The sequence below is a fragment of the Sturnus vulgaris genome, chromosome 12 (assembly GCF_052056855.1).
Source record: "Sturnus vulgaris isolate bStuVul1 chromosome 12, bStuVul1.hap1, whole genome shotgun sequence".
Taxonomy (NCBI): domain Eukaryota; kingdom Metazoa; phylum Chordata; class Aves; order Passeriformes; family Sturnidae; genus Sturnus; species Sturnus vulgaris.
The window spans coordinates 4,416,946-4,442,532 of record NC_142254.1 but is presented as its reverse complement, the minus strand read 5'-3'; the positions used below and the strand labels follow the sequence as shown (position 1 = coordinate 4,442,532).

Here is a 25,587-nt window from a genome sequence, read left to right as displayed (position 1 = left end):
GCAAAAGCATTTCTAGAGCAATTTTAGACCTAATTCCACTGTATGTACTTAATTTTTTTTATGACTGTCAGGAGAAGCCTTAATATTTGGAGATTATTAAAGTTTGTCTGTTTACCTTAATTCAGGCAAACTCTGAGAGAATTCTCTTCCCTTATGGCTTTAGTTCTTTTTCCATCTGTGTCCTTTTTGATTTCACCAACACCTTTTTCACTCTGCTTCAGTCGCCTCCTGTCCCTCAACATGACACTCGCTGTCTAAACACTCCTGGCTTCACTCAGAGCAAAATCAAGAGATTTCAATCCTCATTCCTATCCTGAAAAAGGGATCCTAAAACTCTGCTGTCAGGAGACAAATATCCACTTTGGCTCCCATTGCCACCTCTGCATGTGTTTTGGGGAATTAGCGAATATGTGTGTAGCTGAGAAGGTAACACAGAAACAGAACATACTCAAAGGAGGGTGTGGGGTTTCTCTTTCCTCTTTTCTTTCTTTTCTTCTTTAAATAAGCTACACAACTGGTTCCAATTACCCTTATGGATCTTCTAAGCTTACTCATTCATTACGTAATATTCTATCTTCATTGCAGGCATAGATGCAGAGCTCATAGACAAATGGGCAGAGGAAAAAAATAGTCTTGGGGTTCTTACTCCCAGAAGCACAGATAAATCCTTTTTTTTTTTTTTAAGGTATTAACTGAGTTTCTACACCAGTGTGCCCTTTTATGTTTAAAAGTGATTAAACAAGATTTACAGAAAAATTAAATTATTTCCTATTTGTAATACTTGCTATAATGAAGTAATTCCACAGATTCCACTTTTTGATCTTTAATTCTTTAAGAAAATTAATATCATAATTAAAAGATTAAAGTGCACCGTTTCAGCAAAGAACATCTCCATATACACCATTAGCTTTCACAAGCAAATTCGTCTTTTTGGAGGTGGGGAGCAAGGCTTATTACGGCAGATTATGTGGGAATTACAGTAAAAAAAAAAAATTAACGTAGTTCTCAAAACTTTTTTTTCTGGAATGTGCTGGTCTCTTTGCTCCGAGAGAGAAAGAAATTATTTCAGAGTAAGTGCGAGCGCAGTGGCGCGGCCGGCAGCGAGCGCGCGTGGGAGTGCGCGCTGAGGAGACGGCTGAGAAGTGAGCAGCTCTCCTCCCAGAGAGAGCTCCGGCTAGCACTGATCCTCTGAGCCATGCAGAGCCCTTGGTTCCAGAGCAGAACCAGGATTTTCCAGAGAGCACCAAACAAACACAGAATAAAAACCGAGCAGGGGACGCCGTGGCCGCGTGCGGCTCTCGGATGCTGCACACACACAGGGCCTGGCACACACTGCAGGCAGGGACACAATCCCAGAACTGGGCTGGAAGGGACCCCAAAGCACACCCAGTGTCACCCTGCCATGGCAGGGACACCTCCCACTGTCCCAATGTCCAGCCTGGCCTTGGGCACTGCCAGGGATCCAGGGGCAGCCACAGCTGCTCTGGGCACCCTGTGCCAGCCCTGCCCACCCTGCCAGGGAACAATTCCTTCCTCATCTCTAATCTAAACCTGCTCTCTGTCAATACTTAAGCCAGTTTTCACATTCCCACATTCCCATAATGTTTCATTCCAGTTCCAGATAGTCAGAATAACACCTGGCATTCCTGTAATGCTGCTCTTCTAGCCAGGAACATAAGACCAGGTCTAAGGTGCCTATTAGAAAAACTGCATCGTGTTAGAACCTTAGAACAATGAAAGGTTAAAGCCTTCATCTGTATTTCATGCATTGCTTTCCCTTGAGGCCCAAAAATAAAATGCCTTGTACTGCATCCTCATTACATAAGTACTATATATAGAAAGCATATGAGTTCCTCTTCTGTTTCAGAGCAGAAAATTGATATAAGCATTTTGAGGAAAGAAAAGGTTCAGGAGAACTTTGTTTTATCCTGAGTAAGAACACTGCCTAGTGATGCCTGTGTTGTACAAAAGTCAAGGCTGAAATTGGCAGTGGGTGGAGATCTCTTTAAGGGAATTAAGTGAGTGGATAATGGAAGTGAAATACTCTTAGTGGGGGGGAAATAATAAAAGTTCCTTGAACTATTAAAGGAGACAATTTTCTTACAAACATTACAGAAGAGTTAATGTAATTTTAAGAAGATTTAAAAAAATTTCAAAAAACTTGAAATAATTTACAGAGAATCACTTCCTTCATGTCTTGAAGTTGCTACCTGTGGGTCAAGAGAAGAAAGCAGAAGCAAATAGTAACAGCAACATTAATAAAGGGTAACACTCTCTTCTTCCACTTTCCAGGCTTGACATTTGGTTCCATCAGAGATCAAGACACAGACTCCACTGCCTCTGCTTCAGAGGCTCTACACTCATTCAGGTCCCATGTAATGCAATCAGGAACATTCTCTGAGTTCTGGAGGAACAGCAGAGAAATAGATTTTGTTTTTCAACAAAGAGCAGGAGTGCAGGTTGGTGCTTCTGTAGAGCAGCAGCTTGGAAACCTCAGAAACCCCTAGGAATGTCCTGTAAAACACATGGAAGGGCCAGGGATCCTAAGGGATAAATGTGCAAAACTCTCAGAGTTACAGTAATAGACCTCAGACCTGTCAGATGATCTATAGCAAATCTCTGCCATAGAGGTTGTTTTAGCAATGGTAACAGCCATTTTTTGTTGGTAGAACACACTTGCTTTTGGACAGAACTCTTCCATGCAGCCTAACAAACTGTAAGAATGTGGAACTTTGTCATTTCTGAGGCAGTTTGGTGTCTCTCTTTTCCCCAGCATGCCTGGGGAACAGATGAAACATTTCACTGTGGATCCAGCCCTGTCACTATTTGCTAAACTACATCCAGCCATTGGTCATTTCTGCCACAATCCCCTGTAACAAAGATTTCCTAATGAAGTTTTAACTTCAAAGTTTTCAGGATTTTTTGGGTTTTTTTTCTCTTTTACAGTGAATACTGCTTGGATATGGGCCATGTCTTTATCACAGATTATAAATATATACAGATATAAATTATTTTTATAGTTGGCTTTGTGATCGGAAATCATTTTTTCTTTTCTTGCATATATCTTTCTATTTTTTCTCCTAGAATACTACATAAATCCCATTTACCTAAGGAATGACAGCATTCAATTTGCCTTCCTCCTTCTTCCACACTGTTTTGGTTAGGTTTGGTTTGGCTTCTTTATTCTCATTTTATTTAATTAAGTCATTTGCTCACCTAGAGCTTGGCTGAAATATCTTTTGAAAGCAGGTCCATATTACATTTGTGCTGCTGTATAATTAAAAGTAACTCAACATATAAAAGCTATGGTTTAGTAAAAGAACTGAAATGCAGGCTGAAAAATTCACGTATCATTTTTGGCACAAGCAATTCAGCACAACGAAGACATGAAATTGTGTTGGGGGAGAGCTGATTTAGAAGATGAAGCCTCAGGTGTGACCATGCAGTCAGCACATCACGCTTGTGTTTTGACAATGGCCCGGTGTAATTCTCTGTGCTGTGAGTGAGAGGATGCTTCTGGCTCCTCACATTCCTCCTCCTTTTAGCTAAAGAAGAGAGGGTGAGTGGTGCTTTTGAAACTTTGTGATAGGATGCTGCTTTATTTCACAGAGAGCCTTGGCACTCCTTCAATTACCTTGCTTTGACAGACATAGACAAATCACTGAAAAGCACATTATCCTCAACCTAACACTAAAATGCACTAGAATTTCCTTTGCCTTTCATGGCCAGATTTTGATGCCATTGCTTATGCTGAATTCTTATATTGCACTGAAATGGATTCTCTTGGTTTGGTGGGTTTGCTTCCCTTTGGCTCCAGATGAGCTGCACTCGATGTGTGTCATGGGGAGTGTCAACATCTGCCTCTGTAAGGACATTCACTTGCAAACACAGGGACAAACTATGTAGAAAAGATTCTAATATATTAATCCATGAGAAAATAGATTCACAGTAATCCAACAAAATGAATAAATATAAGTAAAATATATTAAGAAGATTATGTTCTTCTCCTTTCTCCTTTCACACAGTTAATTTCCCTTTTCACCGTCTTTTTCCACAGCTTTCTCTGCTTTTCCCTTCCATCATCCATGCAAATCCTGTGGCTAATTGGTTAAGTCCACTCTACAGCCTAACCATCAATTCCCAGACACAGCATCTTTCATTTCAATGTTTTTCCCTGATTACAGTTGCACTTAGAGGAAAACAAATAAGTATGTATCAATGCTCTGCAAGAGTAGGAAAACAACAAACAGATAATTAAACATCAACAAAATATCAATAGGATGAGAGCGTCATGCTGGAGCAAATCTTGATAAATCCTTCTCAATAACAATACTCTAACTGCAGTGTCAGAAGGGAAATATAAATTTAGCCCATTAAAGTGTTGTTGGACAAAGACACATTAATACAGCTGTTAGTCATTTCCTTACTACTGAGGGACACGGCTATTGTGCTGCAGAATAAAGCTTCAGCCAAGAAAAGATTTGAAAATATGCAAATGAATGCTAACAACATAATAAATACCTTATTATCCATCACCAACTCAACAGCCTCCTGGCAAAGCTGTGAGCAAGGAGAGCCTGGGCTGCTCAGGCATACGTACCCACAAGAGACATTTCTGGCACCGTGGCGTGGTAGGGACCCTCTACAAACTCGGGGGCGTTGTCATTGATGTCCTGAACCTTGATGATGAATTCTGAGGGGGGCTCCAGGGGCTGGTTTGTGTCCCTGTCCACTGCCTGGGCTGTGAGAGTGTACTCAGCCTTCTCCTCCCGGTCCAGCCTTTTCATGGCGTGGATGTCTCCGGTCTTGTCGTTGATGACAAAGATGGTCCCAGCTCCATCCCCTGACAGAATATACTTGATTTTGCTGCTGCCAGGGTCCAGGTCTGTGTGCAGCTAAAAGGGGAAAAAAGAAAAAATAAAAGGCATTTTAGAGACAAAAAAATGTACACATACAATTTCAGGGTTTGTTTTTTTTTTTGCTTTGGTCTAACTATACATTTTGTCAGCTGTTCCTTTGTGCTTCAATCCCAGCACCAGTGATCCATAGCTCAGCTTGAATACACATGGAGAGCAGGGATTTGTATGCATACTAATCAAAAATGGATGCAATCATCGGCATAATTAGACTTTCTATTTAAAAAGCAGCTGTTATATATATTTTAAATCCCCATTCTGAAATGTAAATGCCTTCAGAACCATTATCAGCCCAAATTAACAAGTACAAAATGTCCTTAACTATTAGATCAAAGGGTGAGGGAAGGGTTAACCATAACATATGTTTTAATCTAACTTCTTATTTTTAGTTATTACTTTCATCTTATTTCCAGGTGACTGGAAATAGTTGAACACTGGCATCTATGGAATCTTGTCACAGATAGCAGCCACAGTAATTAACAACTTTATCACAACTCAGACCTTTGCAGAATTTAAAAGGTTCTAAGATCTTTATTCTAAAAGAATGTGCCCTGGTAGAAGAACCCTTGCATACATCTTCCCATTCTCCTCAAAGCCCCATCAGACAAAAAATTGTATTAAATTTGTATTTGGCTTTTCAAAAAATAAGAAAGGATTATAATACTGAAGCAGTATGAGAAATATATTCTTTTTCAGAATTTTTTTATCTATTACAAACCTGGGGCCAAAGGAGTTTCTATTGATTTTTTGTAGGCTTAGAGTCAAATACTAAATATCACATTATCGCCAATAATTTTTAAGTTGTGAGAGTGTGAATTGGTTGGATCATATGTATCACTGTCAACACATTCAAAAATATAGGATAATAACTTGAATGCACACTTATAGGGGTTTAAATTCTGTTTACTGTTAGGTCCTACATACTCAACATGATCAATAAGAAGTGAATAACGTCATTAAAAATGTAGCTTGCATCTATTATTATTTATCTTTGCCTCACAAAGGACAGTCTGAAGGAAATATGTACCACTTGCTTAGGTTGCAACATGAGTTACAACCAGTGCTAAAGACTTTTTCCTGTTTGCTCATTTTGTGCACACAGCTCAACAGAAGTTGTTGCTGGTTATGCATTTTACTCTCAATTGATGGCAGGGGTTGCCAGGGCCAGGCAGCAGCATCATTTAATGTAAGAGCTTGCATTAGGATATTAAAGCAGGTGTGGAAAAAAGCCTTGTAACACCAGCTCCAGCCAAACCACAGGGAGATTGTTATGTCACTAGTGGCCCTGCAGGTCCTTCTGTCCAGAACTGGTCACAAACAGCTGTACCTCCACCTCACCTGCTCAGGAATCCAGCTGTTCAAGAGCTGGGAAAGCTCAAAGCTCCGTTTGTTGCAATGGGCGCAGTGGATTGCAGCAGCCAGGGCTGATTTCCCAGCTGATCTGGTTTGTTGCAAACACAAAATCCTGGCCACCAGTGCATTCCCTGCTCGGCAATAATGGCAGAACTCCCACGAACCACACGAGGTGCAAACTCCTCCTCTCTGTTTCGCTGGGCAGCATTTTATTACACCACCATTGTTTTAACAGCTTTTCCAAAGCACTTTAGCTGTGAGTGTGGATGACTCAATCCAGTTCACTCTTCCTACCCAGCCCACAGGAACGTACACAGAGATGTCAAGTGACAGCTCAGTCCCTTCTCCAAAAGTTCAATCTTTTTTTTCTTTTTGCACCTGCCCTCAGCTCCTCATTTACTGAGCCACTGCCCTCTCCTCCTGGTTGGTGTCACAGTCTGGTCTGCTCAGAAAGCTAACACAACTCCTGTAGCCTTTAAGATTATTGTCCTTACCACTCTTATTTTCAGGGCCCCAGAGCCTGTAAAAATCAATCCAGACTCTGTGTTTTAAACAGATTGTTTACCATGTAAGCATCTGTTTGCTCCCTGAATAAAACCTATATGGCATTAACATTGCATTCAAAGGTTTTGGCAGCAGAGTTAGTGATGTAATGTCACAGCATTGTCTGGGCACCCACAGCTCAGCAGAGCAACTGGGAACATCTCAGCTCACCCAGCCACACAACAAAAAGGTATAATCTGAACTTTTAAGAAAAAAAACAGGTATCCCACACAGACATTTGAGAAGGCTCAAACATTCTCGAATTTGCTATTTGTTAATAAGTAAGAGGCTGTCTGTGTAATCTCGGGTTTTACCCATAATATCCAATAGCAGTTATGATTCATAAATCAGTTCTGGTAAATATTAATGCAGAGCTATAAAACCTATGCAGTTCTACTGAGATACCAACAGTTAAAATGATCAAAATGGCTATGATTACCATTAATCATTTCCCCTAATAAGTTAAATTCCATTGTATCAAACGCAAAAATTGCAATTTGCTATTCAAATATTGATATTTGAAACACTATAAAATGAAGGGCTAAACATTAAACAGAGTACAAGAGACAGTAGCATTTTATAATATTAAAGCTGAAACTAAGTCTGATGAGTGGAAGATCAGTTTTTTACACAAAGATTTATAGTGGCAATTTAAAATTTTTTTAGTTCTTTAATAAAAAGACAAGACATAAATGTGGCATTTACTACAATCTATGAAGAGCATCCAAACTGATTTAAATAATTAAAATAATTTTTCTAGGTTTTGAAGTCCTTACACTCTAACATCAAAATATTATAACAAATGACCTATGGAAGAGCCACTTCTCTGAAATAATTTTATTGCTTAAATTTAAGATTAAGTCATCATCACCTACTACAAAGTTATATCACAGCCTGAAGTCTTAAGTCAGATAGCACAGCACTTTTCCCAAGTAATATCCTCTGTTTTACCAGACATGAATGATAATTTACTGCCAGAGTCAAGCTTCAGCGAGCTGTGTTCGTGTGAAGGGTGAAGATCATTAAACACATAATTATATAGGATCTAGGTGAATGATAGAAGGGCATAATGAATATGAGAAATGAGTAGTGCTTTCTGTTCAAAAAACCTCACAAATGTAAATATGAAACTGCTTTCCACATCTGCAGCTTTATTTGCTACACCTATGCTTGAAAGCTGACCTTCTTCAGAGCAACATCCAGATGCAAGAGGAATTTCTGTGTAAAACAGAAAATGTCTGTATCTGCCCCCATGTCCCACTGCTAGAGAGCACCCCAAAACAAACAGACAAACACATTTACTGGAGAACTTCATCATGTTCAGAGAGAGGCAAAATCACTTCCATTATGTGAGATTCACTTCATTAGACTTCAAAGGAAATGAAATCTTCTTCCTCCATCACTGCCCTGCCCCTGGGACTATAAATCCAAACACCTCTCTCTCTTAAAGCAGCAGATACAAGTCCATCACCCAGTTCATGCCTGGATTTATGGAGACAGGAGTGACTTTGGACCATCTCTGAGTTTAATGGTGATGCAGATGCCTTGTATTAATACCTTATTAATAGCTCCCCTGTAGCCTCAGCACAGGTAATTTTTTTTCCTAAAAAATTAACTTCATCCCAAATGAACCCTCAGAGTAGAGCAATTTCTAGTCTTTATTAATTCCTTTGCTGTTCTATCTCATAATACAGATGGTAATCAATGAAGCCAGGACTGACAGGAACAGCACACACAGGGTGCTGCCACAAAATTAACATTATTTTCACTAATGACCAATGCACATCTAAAAGTACTGCCAACACACTATCCAAGGGTATAAAATACATTTATAGTCTTTTATGTATATGTATTGAAAACATATATAATTAAAAGCCATGCCAGAGAAACTGCAGAAATGAAACTTATTCTAAGAGTCTCTATATTCTGCAGATGCAAAAGTGCTATTCTGCAGTAAAACACAACTCCAGGAGCTTGGGACTGTTATTAAATTTTCCTATTCCATAACTCTTTGTTCAGCATATTTTAAACAAGGTTTTCTCAGCAAGTACTTGGCTCCAAACTGAATTTGCAGCCAGGGATTTAATGCATGGACAAAGGCTGGGAGCGAGGTTGGTGAAGCTCCTTTGCAATTCTGAGCAGATTTACGAGTCTCCTCTGCAGATGGGAACTGTCTCACCTGCTCTCACTCAGCTACCTGGCAAACCCACGGCAGGCAAAACAACAGGTTGCTGAGCACAGAGAATTCCATGTGCTCACCATCAGGAAGGTGCAGAATGCACCTGGGGCTGGGCCATACCCAGATGAGCAGAAAGCTGTGGATTTTCCTCTGCACGAGAGTTGGGCACTTCCAGCCCTCTCTGGTGTGTGGTGCTGATGCACAGCTTCATACACAACAGCCCATAATAGATCCCCCATCAGTGGGAGGATCTGTAATCCCAATTTCCTTGTATCAGTAAAAAAAAGCATAAATATAGAGATAATTCATTTGGGGAAGCTGGGGGGGGGGGGGGGAAGGTGGAATCTACACATTATGAAAATGCTCCTGGACATTTTTAATTAAGGCAAGAGAAGCAGTATTATGTAGTCAAGTTTTTATTTGAGTTTGTTAGAAAGTAATTAATTCATCCTCATGTAATTACAAGGGAATTACCCCATACTCGTTTCAAGGGAAAAGAAATCATCTGTCCTTAAAACTTCATTTTAAAATTTGCATCATCCTTCCCTGTCCTAACTCTAGAATCTTTTTTTTTAGGGGTACCTCACTGATTTTTACCTGATGTTTCACAGACACAAGCACAACACACCAGCACTGTCCTAACACTTCGGGTTCTTCTATTTTTTATCTTTGCCTTGCAATAAAATTCCTCATTTATGAGGCAGACCCCGTTTAATGGACTTTGAGATGGAATTTTCAGATTTTTATGACTCTTTTCTGAACCTGCTGGGTTCTAAGAAGCTCTCACTCATTCTATGAAAGTATGGAAGAGCTTTAGTGACTTTTACAACCATTTTATATATATATATCAAAAACTGGGGCTTGAAATGCTTTCAGGAACTGTAATGCACCTTACTCTTGAGGTGTTTCTTTCTTTTTGTTTCTTTCCAGGGGTGTTTCTTTCCTAAAAACATGAACCTCTTTAGGAGTTACAGAAAGCTTTTTTGTGTATTGTTGATGTGCCCTGACACATCATGGACAATGAATGTGTTTATTGTTGACCCACGGTTTAAAGAGTCATTCCTAATTAAACTATTATAAACAGATTTGATTTGCTTGCACACAACACAGAATTAATAAAGTGAATTTAATTTCAGTTTAATAGAATCTTTCATTTTCTCCATGGATAGGCTGATTCCATCTTTAGTAATGGGAATTATAAGTGCACAATGGGGAAGAGGAGAATCAAATATTCTGCATTATTATTCAGGGTAATGACAAACTGGGGCACAGAGTTGATTCTCTTGACATAATGTCAGTCCTTGGAACACTTTCAGAAGGGAAACAGACAAGTCCATGGATGACAAAGGTTCCATTTAAGATCCAAGAATCATGTAAGTTGAAGTCTCTGGAGTAACTGTCATAAAACATTACTGCTCACACTTCTCAGCTGCAGTTTCATAAGCAGATTCACAGGGAATTAAAGCAATAATATCCCTAACAATTTCATTTAAGAGTGTAATCTCTGCTTTTGTCTGCCTCAGTTTCCTACCATGTCATTTGAGTATCTTTGATTCCAGATGGCTTCTTTTATGTTCCTGTTTATTCTTTGCTACTGCTTTTTTATTCTATTTGATTTGCTAATTTTGTCTCTGTTTATATTCATGCTGCAACTGTGCACAAATGACTTTTCATTGCTTACCTTTTGGTATCATCCCAGAGCACACTGGTGTGAACTGCTGTTTGGAAACTGCAGGCAGGCCTGGGTTCTAACAGTCAGGTTCTTTTAATCCACTGATTATGACCAGCTGATGTAAGGAAAGAGCTCAGGAACCTGCCTGAATCTTCATCTAAGTCCTTCCTGGTCACAGAGCCATTGGTCCTTTCTGTATCATGTACTGCCTTCCTCACCAGGCTGAATTAACAATCTTTAATATCTAATCTTGTTTAATGTCTTGGGAGAAAAAAAATATAGCTCTACTTGTTTTTACAGGTGAGAGGAGCAGAGGAAGAGAGAAACCCACATGCAGTCTCACAAAGATTCACATCAGGAAAAAACATCCAGACCGTGGGACCACTCAGGACATTCTTAGACAGCTTCACACTTTTATCTCCAGTTGGTCTCGACATGAATTTATAATTAGGACTTTTACATATTTCTGGGTTTGTTTCACTGTTGTGTTCTCCTGCCAGGGGAACATCCTAGGAGGGGGGAAACCACGTCCCCAGATGCCAAGCCTTCCCCAGCTCCCCGGGCTGGGACGGTAACAAGGACAAGGTGCTTTGTTCCCTCCCAAACTCGGCTCCCAGGCTGACTTTTCCTGCTTACATACCTTGCTGTTCCTGAGTCCTTATGTTAAGCCAGCTGATAGCTAAAGCTTTCTGTTTTCCTAGCTCTGGCCTTGGCCCTTTCCATTTGGGAATACCATCTGTCTTCCCTTCTGTCCTGAGAACGCCAGCACCGCACCTGACCCGTGTCCCACCGCAGCTTGGCCTGGCGCCTCCATCCCTGCTTTCCTCAGCTCTTTAACGCCCAAGTGTCCCTTGTCAAGTGGCCTCAGATGGCTGGCACCTTTTTGTAGCTGGCTCTCTGCCCAGCTGGGAGTTCATGCAACTATTTCTGAACCCAGACTGCTGTTCCTTTCCCCTGTTTCAGCACACACTGCTCCTGTAAGCAGCTCTGGATTTTTTTAACCCAGCTGTTCCTGACACTTGGAAGCATGTGATGAAACTGCCAAAGAGGAATCCTTTCCCATCTCATTTACTTCCCTATTATTTCATCTACAGTGAATATGGCTCACCACAGGAGATCTGAGAGCTGGACATAGAGAGCCTCAAAAATTGCATGCAGCTTTAGTCTTGTAAAACATATTCCCTCTTTTGTGTCTTTATGGGGGGGAAAAGTATCTGTCATCTCCCACTGTTTGGGGTCAAGCTCTTACATTAACAATTCCAGTGCTTCAGGCATCATAATTAACAGTGGCTTCTCCTGCACTTGTCACTCTCTTCCCAACTCGGTGAAAGAGCAGCAGAGCCATTACTCCCTCCTCCAGCTTGTCACTCTTGGACACAAACCATGCTGCAGTTCTTGCTACATGTAAGGCTAGTGAAGCCTCCAGGAATGACTTCAGAGTGCTCTTCCCTTTGGGCTGTCAATTTTATTGCCAGCAGAGCTAACTTGATGATCCATCCTCAGTATAGACAAAATAAGGAGATGGTTGTACAAAACCATAAGCTATAGGAATTCCCATTCCACGGGCTAGCCAGAAGCTCAGCAGAGCCCATATCCCAAATCCTACTCTGTTGTTCATTTAATCATCCTCATCTTATTCACCATGTTCTGAGCTTTTCTGCCGTGTTGTTTGAGCTGTATTTTTCCTTTCCTCCTTAAAAGCTTATTAGAACTTGCCAGGCTTCATTCTCAGCCCCAGAGTTCACTTCAGTTGAGCACCAAGACCTCTTTGTGCTGTTGAAATTATTTCCTCAAGTGAATGTCAAAGCCATATCTCAGAATACACAGTCTTTGGATTCAGAAGAGGAATAAAAAAGTTAATCACTACGTAGGCACAGCAGTAATTTGAAGGCTGCTTACAAAACCTGCCAAAGTAACAAGCTAGAGCTTGGATCAGCCAAGGCACAGAGAAGTACAACAGGCCAGAGTGGTCAAAGGGGAGAAGATATTTCTATTTATTTAAGCATATTCAGTTGTCATGATTTTAAAATCCCTCAAGGCCCTGCTTTCAGCTGCTTTCACCAGCCTGGCTTCTCCTCATGTTTTGCTCAAAACGATTGGGAGGGTCCCAGAGATAATATATTTAACCTGTCTTCCTTTTTAATAAAAAAAAAATTCAAATCCATGCAGGATGCCTTCTGCTAATAATATTTAATAAAACCAGCCTGAAAGCAGTAAAATACCTTTTTTTTTAAGACAATTTTTCAAATTTAAGATTACTGTTTAACATCCTTCAGTGTCTGAACAAGGAAGTAAGTACTGTCTAAAACTACATAATGTGTAAAGCTGGCAGTGCAAATAGAAAGCTCTTCTCTAGCAATTGGCTGTCAAACACAGCTACAGTGCAGAAATATAAACATCAGCTCTGCAGCCAGCTCGAGCTAAAATTGAAAGCTGTTGAGAAGGTAACAGTGAAAGAAAGAGAGCTGAAAAATTAAATTGTGGGTACTTACATATTGCTTCTCTTATAAACTATCTGCTTACAGGTGACAACATGACTGATTTCTAGAGCACTTACACTAACCTGTGAACTGTTCACAGGGGTGCAGTAGCAGTTTTTTCTTACTTGAAATATCTTTCAAATTACTTAGAATGGGAAAATAAACACAACTAGGAAATGCTACAAAACAAACTCCTTATGAGATGTCAAACAAACCAGAACCAGTTCTTCAGAGCTGCTCTGTTTGCAATTACATAGCAACATCAGAGTGTCATACATCAGAATAAATAGATGTAACATGAGGATAATTTGATTATTTTTCCCTCTTTTCTTGCACTTAGATGTTTATTAGGGATAACTCATGCAGAATTGTAAGTTATTTGGAGGAACCTGGTTGAAACTAGTTATTATCATTTCATGCAGTTTCACAAGGAGTTATTTGCCTCATCACTTCTGTGGTTTTCAAAGCTTCCTAATGTAACTTCCCATGCATTTCCACTAAGTCATGCATTCCTGTGAATTTCTTACAAACTCACTAGCAAAGGTTATGTCTCTCATAATGCGATCAATTTGCAACACCATTAAATTTGAAATATTCCTTAAACCACTAGAGAAAGATCATAGCTTCTGCCTTTGTTAATGCTCTTCTGGAAGAATTGAACGGGGAGAGGATGCATAAACCATTACACATCGGCAGTATTAAATATGCAGAAATAAACCACTGTGTCTGCTCCAGCAGGGTTTAATTCCTAGTGATGTATTACCTCTGATTCTCCAGCAACTTGTACGGAGCCCTGCAGTCCCCTGCCCAGGACATCTGGAGACTCAGGTCTCAGGGACAATTATCACCTTTTCTTGGCACATCAGATAACCTAATTTGTTTCAAAGGAAGCAAAAGTAGCAGTGCTGTGATTATAAGTGTGGGCACTGTTCAGAGTATTTATGTCATTTGTTGTAAGCACCTGAGCTACCTGTGATTCCAAACATCCAAAATTTGGGGTCAGCATCCTGTCAAAAAAGGAAGCTCTGCATGGATACATGCTGGCTCAGCATGGATAAAGCCAACTTGTATACAAATCAGTATCCCAGGAGCTGGAAGTGTGTAACATATGTCAATCTCAAACCAGCCAGAATCCATATAGACTTAGCAATGATTTAGTCTAGACCTTTATCCAAATTGTCTGAGCTCGTGGAAGGACTCCTGTGGGAGGCTGCGGGAGACATCTGTACTAATTTAATGATGGCTGAATCACTGTCGGTTCACTCTGCCCACACAAGCTGGGGAGAGCTCGTAGCACTGAGCAGGGAACAGCCAAAACCCCATATGGCCCTGTCCCCATTCAGCTGTTCCTGCCATTCCTCTCAGGAAGGACGGGGAAGCAGCTGTCCTGCATTCCCCTCTGCTGGGCTGGAAGGACAGGATACTCACCATGGTGAAGGCAGGAGGCAAAGAATCACAGACTCAGAGAATGGGTTGGGTTGGGAGGGACCCTAAAGCTCATCCCATCCCACCCCAGCCATGGCAGGGACCCCTCCCACTGTCCCAATGTCCAGCCTGGCCTTGGGTACTGCCAGGGATCCAGGGGCAGCCACAGCTGCTCTGGGCACCCTGTGCCAGCCCTGCCCACCCTGCCAGGGAACAATTCCTGCCCAAGATCCCATCCAGCCCTGCCCTCTGGCACTGGCAGCCATTCCCTGGGTGCTGTCCCTCCAGCCCTTGCCAATTGTCTCTCTCCATCTTTCCTGCAGCTCCTTCAGGCCCTGCAAGGCCACCCTGAGCTCAGCCCAAAGCTTCTCCTCTGCAGGTGAACAATGCCAGCTGTGCCAGCCTTTCCTCCCAGCAGAGCTGCTCCATGCTCTGCTCATCCTGGAGCCTCCTCTGGGCTCTCTCAGCAGCTCCAGCTCCTCGCTGTGCTGGCCCAGGGCTGGGGCAGAATTTGAGGTATATAAAGCTAAATAATGATTTCTGAGGACCTTTCAAATACACAGGACGTGTATTCCCCCTCCTTCAAAGAACTGATGATCAGGCTGCCCACTGGAGAACTGAAATGTCATGAAAGGAACAACAAAAGAGGGAAACAGCTGCATGAGGGAGAACATCGAAGATCTCTAAGGACTCTGCTGAAGTTTCTCTAATAAAATGTGTGCTCAAGATAAAAAGCCCACAAAAAAGCCACATTTAAAAAGATGAGGAGGAGCTACAATATTGGGAGGTGAAGTTAAGTTCCTAAAAGATCCAAATCATACCTCGGACACAAGAATGAAAGAAAATCCAAATATCTTATGAAGGTTCTTGTTATTCCTGCTGGAGTTCCTGAGGGAAATCTACTGAGAGCACCAAATGGCAGCTGGGCAGGGGACAACTGCAATCAGTAGTGAGCTGTAAATAATGGGTATTAATTACTTGTACTGCAATAACACATAGAGGTCCTTGCTGTCACAAGGACTCTTGTATTGTGTGCTACAGCCTTCCCCAGCTTACCTCACTCTCCTCTCTTCATGGGGAAACAGCAAATGTGGTTTTTTCCCCTACCTTTTTCTAAACCAGAGTCAAGGAAGAATGAACCCAAAAATACATAATTAAAAAACAAAACAAAACAACTTTCTAACATATTGGCTAATTTCTACAATTGCCACCTATGGATTCAGTATGACTCAAACTCTTGGGAAAATAGAGCTGAATTGCATTCACAAATTTCTAGTCCTGAGGTGATTTTTTTTTTAATTTGAAAAGTTTTAGAGCCTGATACAACACCTCAGTAGGAATCTCTGTCTCTAATTTGAAGGGACAAAACTCTATGAGAACACAAAGACTTATAAGAATGATACAGAAGCAAAGACACCCCGTCAAAAAAAAACCCTTCACAACTAACAGCTAGTTATCAATTCATATTATGACTCCACAATTTATAGCCTAATTAAAGTCAGAGTTTACCACTGGCCTGCAAGTTCATTTTTTATACTTTTTCTGATAACTAATGGAGGTGTAACTGACTTCCATACAAACGAGATAAATAATGAGTTTAACAATTATCTGACTGTGAGATAATAAACAGTTGAAAATAGCAAGACCCTGAAGTAATGTAAAATGTTTGAGATTATTTATCAAGTCAGTAAAGCTGCCTTTTCACATTTACTCAGGATATAGGAGATGGGATGTTTTGTTTGCCTATGGAGATGGGATTATTGGGTATGTAAATGGACATTGATGGCAAAGTTAACTGAAAAGATAATCTGCTGCATGAAATTCTTCAACAGAATATCAGCAGTGTCAGTGCACTGTTGGTCAGTCTTGTTAGGAATAGCCTCACACAAAAACTGAGTTAACAAACATGTCTTGGTTCATCAGAGGTTAACTCTGTTCTGTGACATGCTGGAACCATGACCAGTCAGAAATCACAATCACACCAGCATTAAACCAAATTCTTTCTCCACCCACACTAAAAATGCCAGGCTATTTAAATACCTCACCAGTGGTCTGTGGGTTGGTGTGTGTTTATCAGCTGGCCCAGAGTCCCCTGTCTCAGCTGTGCCAGCTCCACTAACTGGTAGCTGCTCTCAGGAAAAGGCACAAGGACAGGAATGCTTGGAGCCATCATTTTCTCCAGTCTGGTGCATAACTGCTGCTGATTATACAGCAGCAGTGCTGGCAAGGGGGCTGAACAGGGAAACCCCCTGGGTGCTCCAGTCTCCTTTTCTTCCCTGACTGTGTGATGAGGAAGTGTGAATGCAGTGCTACAACAAGCTCAAGCAATATTTCCAAGACAAAATAATTAGGTTGGATAAAATCCCACACTTCTAACCAGCACAAAACCCAAGAGAAAACACACAGCAATTCTGTGGGACTGCAGCACTGACATTCCCAATAATAGGAGAGAAATCCATAAGAAAAGCAGAGTTTCTGGGCCAGTTATATGTTCTGCTTTGGTTTCATTTATTATTGATATTCAGGCTTAACAAACAGGTGCAGGTCTGTGAAATAATCCAAAAAGACCAGAAAATTCTTAGGTTTCAGTTGTTACATGAGCAGCCCCTTACAGATGGATCCCATTTGTGGAGACTGCAGTATCTGTAAGGACAGATGGAAATTCCTATTTAAAGATCCAGTGCCACCAGATCTATGAATACCTGGGATTTCTTACAGCTGACCTGGAACTCTAAACCTTGCTTGCTCTTTGTCACTCTGGTCACTATTCAGTCCAGTTCTAACAGTTTAGAGGAACATCACATTAATTCTAATTAACCATTCTCTAGATCTAAAAAGACCCTATATTTTTAAGGCAAAATGAAAAGTTGTAGTGAAATTGTATTCCATGCAGTGTACTTACTCTTCATCCCTCAAAAAATAACTTTTATATAAGAGTTTAACAGTAATAAGTCTGACATATGTCCCCTACTAATAAAAAGGAATGAGGTTATGCAGATTAGGTGATGGATAATAGAGAAAAATGTAAAAAGCCTCCAGCTAAATTATGCTATGTTGTCACAAGAAAAAAATAATCCTCATATCTCAGCTTTCTTCTATGTGCTGAAATATAGTTCCAAAGGGACACTGGTAGTGAAACTCAAAGGCCAAATATCAGCCAGTTTGGATGCTGAAAACAACTAAGAAATAGAAATATCTAGAGTAAATACATGGGAAAGCAGGAAGAAACAAAAGAAATAAATACCAAGCATATGGCTCCTAAAACATATGGAGAAAAAAGTTATAGGAATGTTAGGCAATTTAAATCTTGCCACAGAAAATGAAGCTGAGAATATTTAACTTCCAGATGCCAGATTATTGATTACAAGATGGTTGGAGCTTTTCTTTTTCCTTTTTTTTTTTTTTTTTTTTTTTAATAAAAACCAAACAAACCACACTCTTCAGCAAAGAGGAAAAACGCCCCAACAATCCAGGAATGCTTGTGAAAATATTCACTCTAAGGGTTACCTGGAGAGTTTCACATTTGATAAGCACATTTATTTCTTTCCATTTCCTGCTCTTGTCTACAAGAGATTGACAGCTACTGAAATTTTAGGCCTGTGAGGAAGCACTGGAGAAGCAATCCCTCACCATCAGAGGGATGGAGGAGCTGCTTGATGGGAAGAAGCTTTTCCAGGAAATCTGCATGAGAGGAAATCAGGAGAGCAACTGGTTAAAACCAAGGAGAACACAAAGAATTACATTCTGTAAGGCTGACCACAAGTTTGCAAAGATAACATGCTTCTTTGAGATAACAATAGCTTCTTTGACTGCAGAAGGGATGGATATGGAGCCTCTGAGTTGTTGGTTTTTTTTTTTTTCCCCAGAAATAATACCTGACTTGGATAACATTCTATTCAAGAGTGACTGTTATTTTTTTGCGAAGAATACTCTCAGACTATTTATTCTGCCTTGAATCTTACTGCCAAGCTAGTTTCTTCTCCCTCCCTGTGGCTAAAGCTCTCTTCTGGCTTGATTCTTTTCTGGAAGTGACACTTTATATTGATAGCCCAAGCAAAGAGAGTCATCATCAGAGTGGCCATGTCATCCAGCCCTGGGGTGCAGTGCTGAGTGATCACACATCCCGAGCACCAGCAATTCACTCCCAGCTTCCCACAAACCAGAACAAGCCTTTTATTTGTCTCGCTGCAATCAAGGGGACGTTATCAACATCCACATCTGAATACAGGGACCACATGCACATCACTCCACGTGCCAAATGTGTCACCGCAGTAGAGAGAGCATCTGCACACCGCTGCCAAGCAAAACTCACATCATCTGCCCATTGCCCTGCTGGGAAACACTCACAGCAATAAAGGCCCAGCACTCAGAACAAACAGAGTAGTTAACACCCCCAAAATACCAGCCTTACCCTTGGAGCTGCACAGATCGTTTCATCTGTACTTTTTTTTTTTTTTTTTTTCTGGACAAAAATAATGATTCAGTGACACCAACCGTTCAAATTACTAAAAAGTTGATTTAGGAAAAAAAGAATTTAGAGAAGGGCCAAGGCAGTATTTTTTCTGAACATGTGGTTTACTTCAATGTTATTTTTCATTCAAAAGCTTCTTATACCTGTATATGCATTAATTTTATTCTCCTAAAGTCTTTCTCCTTTTTTGTATGTTTAAAATGTAAACAAAATGTCTCCTTTTAAATGAATTCTATTTGTTATCATATAAGAGGTTTCATTTTCATCTAATTAAAATACCACACTTACCACAAAACATTTTTTCGGTATTTCAAGAGTTTGTATTTTGAGTGACACAAAAGTTATCTTTTCTCCTCAACTTTTCAACTGCATATGAAATGAAAATCTGTCTTCATCTCAGAAACAACACTCAAGTTCTAGGAGAATTAAAATTCTTATTTCCTTTAAAAGCAAAGCCATCCCTATTGCCTACACAAATCCTCCAATTAAACTTTTCCTTCCAACAAAAATAAAGCAATTTCATTTCATTTGTTTATCATAATTTAATTATTTTCCTTATTAGAACCAGCTTTATTCTAATGTTTTATTCCTTTTAGGTGATGACTCATTCTGTAGATATTAGAGCAGCTTTCTGCCGTGCCTTTACTTCTGCACATAATTAAAACACATTTGCTGTGATTATATTTCAGCACATACAGATCAACATGTATTTTGCTCTTAGGTAGAGAATCCCCATTGTTCATGTAATTACTAGGAGGAAATAATGCAAATGAGTCTGCTGGAGACAATTATTGGACTTTCTTTTTAACTTTATAATGTTATAAACAAGAATTGGCATTCGACTCGAGGGTGGACAGCAAACATTCATTTTAGAGAGTGTTTTAAAGACTTCATGGAGTCACAGAACACCAGGATGGAAGGGACCTCAGAGATCATGTGTTCAACCTTTATTGGCCAGAGCATGGTAAAAGCACAGTCTAGACAAGATGGCCCAGCACCCTGTGCAGCTGAATCTGAGAAATACCCAATGCTGGGGAATCCACCACTTCCCTGGGGAGATTATTCCAGTGGCTGGTTGTTCACATTGTGAAAATTATTCCTCTCCTCTTCAGCTGGAATGTCCCCACAAGGAACTTTTACCCATTACCCCTCATCTTTTCCATGGGACTCCTGGTGAAAAAGGGGAATGGCTTCAAACTGACAGGTTTGGATTAGAGATTAGGAATTGTTCCCTGGCAGGGTGGGCAGGGCTGGCACAGGGTGCCCAGAGCAGCTGTGGCTGCCCCTGGATCCCTGGCAGTGCCCAAGGCCAGGCTGGACATTGGGACAGTGGGAGGGGTCCCTGCCATGGCTGGGGTACAGGATGGAACAGGATGGATCAGGATGGAACAGGACTTTGTGGTCCCTTCCAACTCAGTCCAATCCATGGTTTTAAGATCTTCCTTGCAGCTGCCATTGAAATACTGGAACACAGTGCTAAGATTTTCCCCAACCCTTCCTTTCTGAAGGCTGAACACAGTCCTCCCAGCCTTTCATTGTATGGCAGCTGCCCAGCCCTTGGATTACCTTTGGGGCCCTCTCCAGCCTTTCTGCATAGCAGGGATCAGAGCTGAGCCCAGCACTGCAGGAGTGGCCTGGCAAGCAGTGAATAGAGAGGAATAATGACTGTGTCTCTGCTGCTGTGACCCAGCAGCCTGTTGGCTTTCTTGGCTGCAGCACCCACTGCTGCTCATCTTGAGCCTGTTATCACCTGACTTCAAAAACAGAAGCTAAGTAACCTAATCATTTACCTAGTACATACTAATTTATCTCTGAAATAATATCTTCGATTGTGCTCCTGGGTTATACAGATCAAGTTATCTCCTATTAGTATACCTTAACAAACAAAATTGTGTATTGTGTGTCTGTGATAAAGGACACAACTATGACTCAGCATCTTTCTTCACAATTTGAATAAATAATCCCAGCAGCAAGAGTGAAGACTGGAGTAAATTCCACATTTAGAATATCTACAGAGACTCCTTCTTGTGTAAGACTTAGAAAGACCTTTAATTTTCTTTTTTTTTTTTGTAGTTTGTAAGGAAAATCTTTGAGCTGTATCACAAGATGACAAACATCCCCACATTATCTCCTCCCAAATTACATTACATCATTCCCAGTGACAGGAGTCCCTTCCAGTTCCTCAGCAATCCACGATGAGCACAGAGAAATCTCACCTGTGAAGGCAATAATTTTCCCCCAGAAAACATCTCTGGAAATCAATAAACACGTTGTCAGGTCCCAGGAACACGGAGCACAGGAGGCACAATTGACTCCTGTGCTTGGGGACTGCCAATGACAGGGTCACCCCACGGTGTCAGGGCCTCACATGTTCAAACCAATCTCTCAAGTTCTGGTTTCTCCCTTTCTGTTTTTTCCTTTTTTTTTCCCCAGTGTGGCATTTCCCCATTATCTGGGGCACTGTGCATTAGGGGACATCCTGGTGCTTTCCCTGAGACCCGTCTGAGATTTGTGACGAGGACTGTGCTGCAGCAGGAATGGGGACAGGGCACTGTGGATGGGGAATTCTTCCTCAGGGTCACACTGGTGCCAAGCACTGATCTCAAAGGCACAAGATAAAATCCCTTGGCTCTCATCACCCCAGGCTGAGTGCACAAACACTACGGCAGATCCAATTGCTTGGTTTTTTCCAGAGATCAGAATATTACATTTTCAAAATTCAATATTCAATATTCTCACCTTATATAGGATATCATTAAGAGTCAAGTCAAGTTTTCATAAATGGCAAATACCATACAGGAGTGTGAAAGCTGATGGACTGAGTTTTGGGAAGGGAAAAGAAATTATTAGACCTGAGATCTCCTTAGTTCTTTACCAATAATTTCTTCCTGCTTATCTTTCACAGACCCTACCTTGGCCAAAGGATTTTGGATTACAAGTTTTGATGCACAAACCCAGACATTCCTGTGCACAGCCCCTTCTGGGATTGCTTTGAATATATTTCACTAGCAAATGAATTAGGCTGAATTTGCTCTCACTGTGGAAATCTCCAGCCATAAATTTGATGCTCCTTTTGAAGCAATCTATTTGCAATCCATAGCTGGCTCATATTTTTGCTCTTTGAAGAAAACACAATCAAAAGAAAGGATTCAGCTCTCCTCTGAACGTGCCACGATGTCCAGCTGAAGCACAAACTATCACAAAATTGGAGATGCAAACAAACCAAAACCCAAGGCAAAAACAAACAAACAACAAACAAACAAAACAAAACAAAAAACCCAAACAAACAAACAAACAAAAAAAGGCATTTTAACCCTGCTGCACTCGTAGGTTCTGCCATCATTCCTAAAGCAGAAATGCACTTAGATATCTCAGTATGCTCTGGAGTAGTGAATTTTTGTCTGTCCCTGTGCTGAACAGAAATCCAATGTTATAATTATTCCAGCATTCTAAGAATCTCCCCAAATGCCTGTATTGACAAAATTGCTCTTTGATGCTAAATCTCGATTTATATTTTAGTGATTTTTTTATTATTATTTTAGGCAAGGGAATGGGGAAAGAACTCAATTATATTTGTTCACATGGAAAGAAGACATATTTTTTTGAAAAAACTAAAATTAAACTTCAAGAGCTTTGATATGTTTCCTTTTTTTGTGCCTCCTTCTATTATAAAAGCGGAAAGGAATTTTTAATTGATGCATATCTAAACTCCTCCAAGTTCTGTAGTACATATGTTTGAATTAAAATTAGAATTATTTTTGAAAGGCTAAGAAGTGCTACCATAGTTTAGCTCTGTTCAACCAAGCAGTGCCTCTGCTTTGAACTGACAGAAGCCTTTAAGTGCAAAGCTTAGATAAGCTGATAAAGATGAAACCAGCCACATCTGCAGTTACTTAGATCCAATTCAATTCAATTCAGCCCTATCATACTACAAATCTCAGATATTCTTGCACATTTTACAACAGCAGTACTCTGGGGTAGTAAATAATAAGCTTGCACAGATAATGAGTCCTCAGGCAAAAAGAGAAAACCCAATTCATTCCTGCTTCCCAGCATATAAATTGCTACCACCACAATAAATTAATTATTGCAAATTTAAAATCCCAAAAAATTTTACTGAGTTAATAATTAGGAATTTCCCCTTTAACATTGTAAGAGCTTTCCATTTCCAACATAAAATTAACCAGAACAGCAACACATTTTGTACATTGCCGTGTTGATATGTTTGTATAAGATCAAGCACTGTAAATATGGGAAAAAGCAACAGTGGCAGGGACCCCTCCCACTGTCCCCATGTCCAGCCTGGCCTTGGGCACTGCCAGGGATCCAGGGGCAGCCACAGCTGCTCTGGGCACCCTGTGCCAGGGCCTGTCCACCCTGCCACTTCTTCCTCATCTCTGATCTATTCCACCCATTCCATCCATTCATTGATGTCCTTAATGAGGATATTAAATAACACTGGCCCCACTCTGGCCCCTGGGGAACTTGTCACTTATAAGGGTTTGTGGAGTTTACTTCCCAGGAACCAAAACAGATTTGGGGTCCTGTTCCTCCAGCCCTGAATCTGAAGGTCATTGGTACACTGGCCAGGCACCTTCTTTTCAGAGAGCTAAACAGCTCTGTGTGCACAATATCAGAGAAATTATAACAGGAAATATAATAATAGGAAATGCTAAATCCCTGCCACCCAAGCATTCCCAAACACAGGGTAATCAGGACAGAAGTGAGTCCACACCACTGCACAGGCCCATGGTGGCCAAAGCAGTTGAGTAAAACTCTTTTAGTAACATCTGGCCTAACACACTGGAGCTGCATTTTACCCTTCTTGGACACAAGAGAACAATATAAACTCCAGATGTAATCGGCCCCACTGTGCCCTTACCAAAGTCACTGCAACTCCACAGTGCCAATAACTTTTGTGATGGCTTTTAATTAAAGCAAATGAACAATGAGATTAAAATGTAAATTATCAAAAAAACACCATTTAGATAATTCCACGTTGGTTAAACTTTTTTTCTATGTGGTTGCCAAAAGCACACAGGTAATTTAGTATTTCAAACTGATTTTACAAATAGATTAGCTGTTAATGTAAAATTGTTAAGCAAATAATTTCAGGAAAAACCATTCTGGGATACAGTCACAGGAAGAGGTCACATATGCAAAACCAGGCTTTGCCCAATTGATTCCCAATTATAAAACCAGAAGCTCTAGAGTTTGTGGTTAATAGTCCTTCCCTTTAGCCTGAAAAAACAAACTTGCAGCTTGTGCTCCCAACAAATCCACATGCAGTGTTCCTGACTGCATTAAGAGCTGAGTGTGCCCTGGCACAGAGCAGCACGAGGCAATCACAACCCCTCGCTGAAGGCCAGACAGAATTAGCCCTACAATGCCTCACTGATGACCAGCTGTGATAGGGCAAATTGCTTCTCAGAATAAAGCTACAATAATGTCTGTTTGGGGGGGAAAAAGAAGCCACAGGCCGATTCTACAAGGGCTGAATAAATTTAAATGCCCATATTGTGTAATTGCATCATGTTATGTTTTCCTTTGCAGAAAGATACTGGCTAAGAATTTCATATATTTAATCCATTCATTCTTCAGCACCAAGTGTAGACTGCCAGGACATCTGAGTCTCTTGTCTCATTTAATCTTTGTATGAAACTGGACAATTCTCAGGATGAATAAAAAAAAAAAAGTGAAATTATTAAGTGTGCTCAATATAAGGACATTTTTCTGAGTACATACTGTACCTTCATCATGGATTAAAGTGACACAAACATGAGTATTCTTTGTCTACAGCAGGAAATCAGGAAAATCTTAAATATATGATGTGCAGGAGCATTTGATTCACAGGCCTGCCTGTCTGGTTTACATTACAGCTTTATTCAATGTACAAGCATCACATTTTAGAAATTAATGTTGTTTTTTTTTTCCTGAGTTCATAATTTTCTAATGATGAAATACTAATACATCCATACATTCATAAACATTGCAAATCTTTTTCTTGGGGAATCTAAATCCTGTGTTGTGCTGCATGATTACTCAAATAATAAATCACTACAACTCATGACAAGAAGAGAAGAATTGTGATCTATACAAGTTGTCATCTCCATCACTGATGTTTACAAATGAGTGCATTTAATGATTTAGCCACTAGAAATTCCACCTTATACTACTTGCTAAAACTTACTCATCTTCATTATTTTTCTCTCTAAAACCGTAAAAAGAAACCTTTTTATAAAGAAAAATATTTTCTGGGTAAGTCATGACTTTCAGATCTGGGCTTGATTTTCTGCTGCATTATTCCACTTGCACATCTGTGAGAGTCAGCAGAGATGACTTTTTTTAAGAAACAGGTTTTCCTTGCTCTGCTCCAGCCCCTCTATCACCCATTCAAAGCTAGACAAAAGAATCTGGAAAACAGTGCCACTAAACCAGCTCATATATCTGACCAACAGGTTTTTAATCACATATTGATAGTAGACCAGCTTGCGAGCCAGCAGTCAAATTTTGTGGTGGCATCACCCCCAGATGTTTCACAGAAAGTC

The 25,587-nt window shown here is 40.4% G+C and overlaps 1 protein-coding gene across 1 annotated transcript in view; it reads right to left on the bottom strand.

The window, feature by feature from the left end:
• CDH8 (cadherin 8) overlaps positions 1-25,587 on the bottom strand; it is a 150,640-nt gene that overhangs the window by 90,509 nt on the left and 34,544 nt on the right. The window contains exon 3 of the mRNA XM_088171832.1: positions 4,601-4,895. Within this exon, the coding sequence (XP_088027958.1) occupies positions 4,601-4,895 (295 nt within the window). The remainder of the gene's footprint in view (positions 1-4,600; positions 4,896-25,587) is intronic.